Raw genomic sequence first — 10,000 nt, forward strand, 5'->3', positions numbered from 1 at the left:
GAAAGAAGACAGAAGGAAGGAAGGAAGGAAGGAAGAAAGGATAAGAAGACAGGAAGGAAGGGAAGAAGGAAGGAAGAAGGAAGGAAGGAAGGAAGGAAGGAAGGAAGGAAGGAAGGAAGGAAGGAGGAAGGAAGGAAGGAAGGAAGGAAGGAAGGAAGTGAGAAGGATAAATAATAGCTGAACACTCGACAAAATGCGTATCAGCTGCACAAAAACATTTTAGAAAGATTTTAAGGTGTTTTTTCTTTCTCTCAAATGTAAAAATGTCTCAAATTAGACCCTGAACAATATGTAAGAGTTAACTTAATCTCTCGATACGGTTTCAGATGTGGGCGTTAAACATCTCGTACCGTATTTAGGTTGACCGTCGGAGGCGAGGATGGTGTAAACGATGTCATCGGTGCTGACTCCCTTGTAATCCGCTTTCAGATATTTCTTATCCAGTCTCACCATTCCTCCTTCTTTCACCCAGGTCATCGGCACAGTCAGCACATGAGGAGAGTCGGCCGCCTGCAAAAGCCACACACACACACACACACACACACACACACACACACACACACACACACACACACACACACACACACACACACACACACACACACACACACACACACACACACACACACACACACACACACACACACACACACACACAAAAATCAGTGTTACAGCATCAATTTCATTCATTTTCTTCACTGCGTATCCTCCAGAGGGTCGCAGGGGAAGCTGGAGGCAATCTCCGCTGCCATTGGACGGGTCGCCAGTCAATCACAGGTCTCACACATATAAAGACAGGTAAGCATTCACACCTGCAGGCGATTTACAGTCACCAATTAACCCAACCTGCCTGTTTTTGGTCCAAGTCTAAGCATTATGTAATGTGGCGATATAAGAGTGTTTCCAGCTTTCGTGCTCATACTGCAGAGAGTTTCTGTACTTCTACAGAGATCAGCAGTTCTTCTAAAACCAAGAGTCCGTCAAGAGCAGCCCTGAGGCAGCTGTTAGACCTGCTGTTAGTCTGATAACTATCCGAAATACACCAGTTTCTGCTTTCTCATGGATACAGGGAAGATTTCTGTACTTTTCTAATTAACGTCTGTCCATTTTTCTCTCCATAAGTCTGATTGACAAGAGTTAAATCCAATTAAACAATTTTATGAACTGGATATCAAAGCATTAAAATCAATTATTAACATAAAATGTTTGCTGTGTCCAAAGAACAAGGTGTTATGGTTGGTGATATATTCATTTGCATTGATTACATGATGCAGTTTTACCCTGAATTGCTCTTAAAATCACTTAATATTATCTGCAGCATAATAAAGAATGTTGGTTTCCTCTTCTCTACTTTTTGGAGTTCACTGTATTGTAGTGGAAACATATGCAGTGACTCAAATCATATACTTCTGTGTAGTAACGCTATATACTCGCATTCTTGTTATCGTTCTTGGCACCAATCATCACAGACTGCTCAATTAAACCAATAAACTTAATGATGGCTTATATCTAGAAAAACAGTATAGTGGAGCTTAGTGCTAAAAAACACATGTATAATTACGCAGTGATGTTCACCATAGTTACAACGTCCTCGGCCACCATTTCCTGTTTCCACTACGTAGCCAAGATGGCGATTGTTGAGGTACTTATAGTGCTGCATGTTTCCATAACTTCTCAGTGTTAACGCACTTCTGCACTCACAATATTAAGAAGTGTAAGTGCAGAAGAAGAGATTTGAGACACACAGCATCATGTTTTGGTCACTTTAAATGCAGAAGTTGTAAGAAGGTGACAAACAGTATAATTTAAGCTTAAGCTTCAGACTGGAGCAATGTTTGTTATTGTCGTCATTTGAGGTTAAAGCTACTTTTATGTATCAATCAATCTCCTGGAAGACTGAAGTCTGAGTTTTCTAAAACTGCAGCAGGAATTACTGAAGTCAGTCTTAATAAATTCACTCCAGACTAGTGTGGCAGCCGAGTTTCTCTTGATGATAAAGAAGAAAATCCTGCTTTTAATGACTGTTTAGGGCGAGAAGTGTCCGTAGTTCCACACTCAACTTTTTGACCGTTTTGAGTGACACCATCCAGGTTCTCATAGTGCTGCATTGTTCCATACTTCTCAGTTTGAATGCACTAAAGCACTCAAACTATAACATAATAAGTGTTATAACAGAAGTACGTGATTTGAGACTCAACATTACTTTCAATCATGGCAAACTGAGCATTACTCAAAGTAGTAAATCCCTGCTGTGTCGACACTCACACACAAAAATCAGCAGACTCTGTTGTTTGTTCCTCAGGTGCAGCGTGACGCCAGCTCCGCTTCGTGTTGTCACAGACTGTGTAGTGAGTTTTTTATTATTGCACATCTGTTCTAACCTCAGGTCTGTGTGAGTCCCAGGAGCTCCGTCAATCACCGACAGGGTCACATGATGAGCACTAAGCCTGCAGTCAGCTCCACCAATCACACAAGTAACGTAATCACAAAAGACTCAATCTGTTGTTTTCTCCGTTGGAGAAATGACAAAGCAACTTTTTTTAGAAAAGCAGACTTATTTTGGTGATGCCGTATTGATCCGATAGAGTTCTCCCTTCAAAAGAAGAGAACAAACAGCGGGATCATCCACGCAGAGCACACACACAGAACTGGGGGATGATTCAGTGTCGCTCGAGGACATTTCGGCTGGGGCAGATGCCTGCTGTCAGAGAGGGTTTGAAACTAGACCGTGCTGCCTCATTATGTCACACTTCCTCTTAGATGTCTGTAAACCCAACCTGCTATTTATTCTGTAAGCAGCAGCAGCTCCACATTATACATTAAAGCTACCCTTACCTTTGTTACCATTTTTTTGTTTAGGTTAAAATCAGGCGGGGAGTTCCGGTCCTCTGAAATGATGCCAACGCGGAAGTAACTTAAAACTGCATTCTATCAAAAGGCCACCAGGGGGCGACCGTTTTGTTGTCAAAAGGACTTCCGTCTCTATACAAGTCAATGGAGAATTCACCAACTTCTCACTTGATTTCCAACCTCAGTAAACGTTTTCAAAATGTGTTTATGGTCTCAATCGCTAGTTTAAAGCCTTCTTCAATGCAGTATGATGTTCATTTGGGACATTTTGGCCTCCCTGATTTTATATTTGACGTTAAAGCAGGGTATGCATTAGGGCGTGGCTACGTCGTGATTGACAGTTTGATTGGTTCACAGGTTCAGGAGGGCGCCTCTTGCTCCTCCTGATGCCCATATAAGTAGAATCCGTGTTTTTATTTTTCTCAGCATGCACCGGAAATTTTCAAGATGGCGCTGCCCAGATCCGAAACTATTGTCTTCCAAGCAGCAGTCCACAAACCAATGGGTGACGTCACGGATGTTACGTCCATTTCTTATATAAAGTCTACGGTTAAAATGCTATTAATAAGGTAATGGCTCTAAAATGTTAGAGAGATCCACCAGGCATAGAAACTCATCATTATTCCATTCTCATAATCAGTGAAAACTCTGACCAATCATATCACTCGGTCCGAATGATATGATTGGCCGAGCGACCTGCATGTTTTCCCCTTCCGCATTACGTAATCGCGTGCACCCCCACCCGGAAGAGAGTCTGTTGTGGATCCACAGCATTATAATACATCCATGATCCACGGAGATAGCCGTAAACAGACAGTAGCGACTGACAATGACCGACAAAAGCGGGCCGCGGCTTCCACCTCCAGCCGCTCCCACGGGGGAAAAGAAAAGTATATATATATGGTTCGGGGGGGGGGAGGGAGTGCGGGGGTGGGACATAGGAGGGAGGAGGGGTTGTTGCTGTGTGAAATGCAAGAAAGGTGAGAGTAGCTTTAAGGTGAAGATATGACGTCGCTAAGCTATAAAACAAAGATTCATGTCTAGTTAGTTTTAGGTTAGTTCTTCTTAAACTTTCTTTAGCTGAAAACACACACACACACACACACACACACAAACACACACACACACACACGCACACGCACACACACACACACACACACACACACACACGCACACGCACACACACACACACACGCACACACACACACACACATGGTGGGTTGACCATCGACTGCAGGAGATAATCAGTGCTGTGGCATAAGCACTGAAGCAGGAGGAGGTAGTAGATTACAGGAATGTGCACAGGTATGTCCCTCTTTGTGTGTGTGTGTGTGTGTGTGTGTGTGTGTGTGTGTGTGCGTGCGTGTGTGTGTGTGTGTGTGTGTGCGTGTGTGTGTGTGTGTGTGTGTGTGTGTGTGTGTGTGTGTCTGTGTTTGCAGATAACAACCCTGCAGACCATCTGTGGCTCTTCTTCCTGCTGCCACTCGGCTGATCCAAATCGCAGCGTCTCAGTGTAGCGGCGGCGGCAGGCAGGCAAAGAATCACAGACGAGCGGGTTGGATTTGCCACACGGAGGCAAAAACACATAAGTCAGCATGGCAGGCTTTTAACTCAAGAGGACCACAGCGACCAGGAGATAATCAAGCTCTTTCAAAAAAAAACACCCTCAAGGTCTCTAAAGGAGAATAGAAACAGAACTTTCTACTAAACAAAAGACTTCTGCATTCATAAAGTTTTTGCCTATAAGGTTTCTTTGACTCTTTTTCCTTCAATAAGACACAAAACTAATGAGCTTTTTCTTCTTTTGTGGTGTTTAATTTGTATTGCTCCATTAGATAAAAAGGAAAAGTTTAATCTCATTCACACAGGTGCAGAGTAAAATGAAATGTTTGTGAACATTTCTCAAGTGTTTTTTGACCTCTGAGAAAGAATAAATTTGCTTAATGAAAATGTTGTGTTGACAAGATAGAAAATGGGGATAAAGGAGAAGAAAAACGGAGAGAATAAATGCTGCAAAATAGAAATCAGGCATCAGGAAGCAGAATCAACCGTATTCACTGAGTTAATTAACTTATTATCAGAGTTTCTGATGGTTTATTAATTCAAGGTCTGTTATTTATTGCTAATCTTGGGATCGTGCTAATGTAATATTATATTCATTTGGGCAGGGTGTCAAACATGAGGCCGGTGGGCCAGAACCGGCCTGCAGAGGGGCCCAATCCGGCCCACTTTCCTTCCTGTCTTCTTTTCCTTCCTTCTTTCCTTCATCCCTTTCTTTCTTCTTTCCCTCTTTCCTTCCATTTTTCTTTCCTGTCTTCTTTTCCTACTTTCCGTCCTTCCTTCCTTCCTTCCATCTTTCTTTCCTGTCTTCTCTTCCTTCCATCCTTCCTTCCTTCCATCTTTCCTTCCCTTCCTACTTTCTTTCCGTCCATCCTTCCTTCCTTCCATCTTTCTTTCCTCTCTTGTTTTCCTTGTTTCCTTCCTACCTTCCTTCCATCTTTCCTGTCTTCTTTCTTTCTTCTTTTCCTTCCATCTTTCCTTCCTTCCATCTATCCTTCCTGTCTTCTTTTCCTTCCTTCCATCTTTCCTTCCTGTCTTCTCTTCCTTCCTTCCTTCCGTCCTTCCTCCCTCTCTTCTTTTCCTTCCTTCCATCCTTCCTTCCTTCCATCTTTCCTTCCCTTCCTACTTTCCTTCCGTCCATCCTTCCTTCCATCTTTCTTTCCTTTCTTCTTTTCCTTGTTTCCTTCCTTCCTTCCTTCCTTCCTTCCATCTTTACTTCCTTCATGTCTTCTTTTCCTTCCTTCCTTCCTTCCTTCCTTCCTTCCTTCCTTCCTTCCTTCCTTCCTTCCTTCCATGCCCTGAACTCTATATAGTGACACTTACACTTCGCTATCTTTCAAAACTGATCATCAAATTGACTTCTCAGTTTTGGATCTCATATTTAATCATGTAACCGTCCAGTTTGAGATGAAGACTTTAGACTCAACAGCTCTGACACTTGACTCATCTGACACCCGACACTTTAAAGACATCACTTAAAACTTGAAAGCCAAAAAAAATTATTCCAGTCTCGAAGTTTTGAACTGATATAATCCAGGTCAGACAGTGACAGGTAGACCTTTAACACAGACCTTAACACCACTTCACAAACCTAAAAGACTCACTCATGCTTATGAAGCCTTTATGACTCGACTCGGACGACTTCTTAAAGACTGAGCTCTTCAACTTTGGACTCGTACCTGCTTCAAAAGCTTTGACACAACATGAGAGGAGTTAACTCACCGTCTGATAAAACCTTAATCATGCATTATTAATCCTGCTTCACCAAGGATTGTGATTTCTCAACAAAATTGCAATTAATCTTAGTTCGACCGTATCCACTTGTGACTGCTGCAGGTTGCAGTTGCTCTGAGTTTCAGGAAATTGGATTCAGAAGTCTCCTTTTTCTTTTATATCCTTGTATTCTTTTCTATGTACCTATAGCGTAAGGTTAGGTAGAGCAGAGGTAATGGAGGCATTGATTGGTATAAGTAGGGGGACATTAGCAGGTGCTGTAGAAAAATATGTTTTTCATGGTCTAATGTTAGCTGGAATATATTTAACAAACAAAAAAAACACCATAAACAACATTATTCTTATTCTTCAGCCTCACTTTCGAGAGCTAATGCATGAAAAGTGCATAATCAGAGACCTTTAAAAGGAGGGACCGTGAGCCAGCCGACCGGAGATGGACTGTGAATAAGAGTCGATGCCTCTGCTTTTGGCTGCGGTCCACAAAAACAGAAATAAATTGACTTTGCCGAGATTGGAGTCGGCGCCATCCATAAAACATCGGCAATGGTCATGCTGTCATAATGACAATAACATTGTCATCTCTCATGCTTTTCACTCAGAGAGGGGATTGAATGGGGACGAGCTGATGGACTTGTCAAACTGTAAAGAAGAGTTAAAGAATAAGAAGAGATTGAATCCTTATCAGTGACATTTTCTTATTTACTCTTGGTAAAAACAGACAGCTGACGGGTGTAAAGTGACGGAGAATGTGGAGAAAATAAACTTGAGTGGTTAAAGACGTTAAATCAGAGGAATCCCAAATGTATTCACTAGGACTGGGCGATACGGACAGAATCAAATATCATGATTTTTTCGACCAAATACCTCGATATCGCTATTATGACAATATTTTAGTATGGAAATCCATTTCTGCCTATAGCCCCGTTTCCACTGAGGAAGTTCCTGGTAAAATTTAGGAGGCGGGAACTTTACAGGAACGTCCTCTCACCCATAGCAGAGTAGGACCCAGATAGGACCCACAGGAAGAAGACAGGAAAGAAGGAAGGAAGGAAGGAAGGAAGGAAGGAAGGAAGGAAGGAAGGAAGGAAAGAAGGAAGGAAGGAAGGAAGGAAGGAAGGAAAGAAGGGAAGAAGGAAGGAAGGAAGGAAGGAAGGAAGGAAGGAAGGAAGGAAGAAAAAGACGACAGGAATGAGGGAAGGAAGGAAGGAAGGAAGGAAGGAAGGAAGGAAGGAAGAAAAAGACGACAGGAATGAGGGAAGGAAGGAAGGAAGGAAGGAAGGAAGGAAGGAAGGAAGGAAGGAAGGAAAAGAAGACAGGAAGGAAGGAAGGAAGGAAGGAAGGAAGGAAGGAAGGAAGGAAGGAAGGAAGGAAAAGAAGACAAGAAAGAAGGAAGGAAAGAAAAGACGAAAGGAAGAAGACAGGAAGGAAGGAAGGAAGGAAGGAAGGCATGATGGAAGGAAAAGAAAACAACAAAGAAGGAAGGAAAGAAAAGAAGACAGGATGGAAGGAAAAGAAAACAGGAAGGAAGGAAGGAAGGAAGGAAGGAAGGAAGGAAGGAAGGAAGGAAGGAAGGAAGGAAGGAAGGAAAGAAGGAAGGAAATCGTAATTCAATAATGATAAATAAAGTGTTCATCTCCCCTCAGGTATTCGCCCAAAGCTGGGCGGCTGAAATATCTAATTCCCTCCATTTTTACCGGGGAGCAGCAGAGCTTCAGGGTCTCAGAGGCTCAAAACGTTTTTCCCCGAGACCGTAATTGAAAGCCAAGGGTTCTGCTTTGCTTCCTATTCAGCCGAGCTCCAGCAGCCCCCCCCCCCCCCCCCGTTCTGGTCTCGGGCTCTGTCCATCCATCAGAGGGTCATTACGGGCATGATTAGTCTCCAGCTTTACAGCCCAGTAATCCCACTTTCAGGAAGCCCCTGTTGTCCCCGGCAACGCTTGGCATCGACAGGCACCGCTGCTGGATGGAAGTACAAAGAGTCAGAGTGCTACGCTCTGAAAAAACCGAAGGATTCATTGGCTTCTGTTTGTTACGCAGAGCCGATAATCACTCAGGGTTTTTTTCCTGAGCTTTGTGGAAGCGGTCGAGGTTCATGAAGCATTATTGAAGTTTTCTTTAAGTAGATTTTAGGGGGGGGGGGTTATTGTCTTAGAGCAGGGGGGTCAAATATGAGGACCGTGGGTCAGAAACGGCCCGCCAAAGGGTAGAATCAGGCCCTCTTTCCTTCCTGTCTTCTTTTCCTTACTTCTTACCTTCCATCCTTACCTCCATCTTTCCTTCCTCACTTCCTCCCGGTCTTTCCTTCCTTCCTTCCTTCCTTCTTATTTTAATACATAAAACGTAACTGTATTTTAAAGAAGCAAACAGTCTGGTGTTTGGTTCAGACAGCTCGAAACACATTCAGTTAAATTTATACCCAAGTGCCTCTTAAAAAGCAGCAGGTTGCATCTATCTTCACTCACCAAAATTACATCACTTATCTTTCCTTAGTTTCCTTACTTGTTGTTAATATATTGCATCACAGAACAGCTGGAGTGGTAAACAGGAGTGTTGCTGTGTGCAGTTTACTGATGCTATCTCACAGGATTTCTGCATGTTTAAGTTTCAAATTGGGAAGTTCAAACCTCCCGCTGCCATGCGGAGCCGCCAGCGTGCCGAGTTACCCAAATGTAGCTTCAGTACTGTAAGGCCACAAAGCTCAGGAGGCGACGTTTGAAAGTGCTTGGTGAGACTGTGTGAGGAGCGGCGTGGAAGAGAGCAGTGCAAGAAAAGAGAAAAGAAAAGAAAAAAGTGAGATCTAAGGCAGAGGGGTTGAACTAATTTTCATGCCATGGCCACATACAGTCCAATTTGACCTCATGTGGGCCGGATCATTAAAAAGATGGAAGGAAGGAAGGAAGGAAGGAAGGAAGGAAGGAAGGGAGGAAGGGAGGGACGGAGGGAGCAAGGAAGGAAGGAAGGAAGGAAGGAAGGAAGGAAGGAAGCAAGGAAGGAAGGAAGGAAGGAAGGGAGGGAGTGACAGATGCCATCTAGTGGTCAAAGTAAATATGAAACGGAGAAGTGACGCTAATATCAGGTGACACATTTCCATATTCAAAAGGTTTCCAACTGCGATTTTGGGGACAGATTGAAACCACAACCATAGTCATTGTGTTCACCGTTGCCATGACGACGGAGGCTGCCTACATTACAGGAAGCATTGACTTTAACTCTAATTGCCTTTCAAGTGGTCATTTTAACCCAAACTATGATCTTTCCCTGACTCTAACCAAGTGCTTTTTTGTTCCTGAACCTTACCAGACTTTAACTGCAGTGTTGTCACATCATAAACTATAATTATTATCTTCTTCTTTTCTTTTTTTTTTACAGTGATTTGTAGGCTAACCGTTGTGGGAAGCAGTGTGATAGAGGTGGGATATTAGACGATGCTCCTATTGATTGTTCTGGGGGCGCATCGTACAATCAACCGACCTACATGGTTGTTTAATTATGAGGATGTGCGGTGCATGACAGAATGCAGCATCAGGACATTTTACAGTAAATTAATGCTGGGGTGTGTGTGTGTGTGTGTGTGTGTGTGCATGTGCGACAGAGTGTGTGTATATATATGGGATGCTATTGATTTACAGAGTGGGGAAAAAGAAGAGGTGCTGAGCCCTGAAGCAATCCATCTGTACACATTGCTGTTATTATTATTATTATTATAGCAGTATTATAGCAGTGGAGTAATGTAGTATTATTATTTAATAGGGGTTTATCTTGACATATAATACAGTTGATATTGATTTCTGGGGTAAGAAAAACAACATAATTATCATCTTTAAAAAGCTTAAGTTGTTGTTTATCTGTTGTGGGGA

At 42.9% G+C, this 10,000-nt stretch overlaps 1 protein-coding gene across 1 annotated transcript in view; it reads right to left on the bottom strand.

Annotated features, from left to right (window-relative positions):
- fras1 (Fraser extracellular matrix complex subunit 1) overlaps positions 1-10,000 on the bottom strand; it is a 98,124-nt gene that overhangs the window by 81,187 nt on the left and 6,937 nt on the right. The window contains 1 exon segment of the mRNA XM_062417931.1: positions 319-510. Within this exon segment, the coding sequence (XP_062273915.1) occupies positions 319-510 (192 nt within the window).

This window comes from Scomber scombrus, chromosome 4 (assembly GCF_963691925.1).
Source record: "Scomber scombrus chromosome 4, fScoSco1.1, whole genome shotgun sequence".
Lineage (NCBI taxonomy): Eukaryota > Metazoa > Chordata > Actinopteri > Scombriformes > Scombridae > Scomber > Scomber scombrus.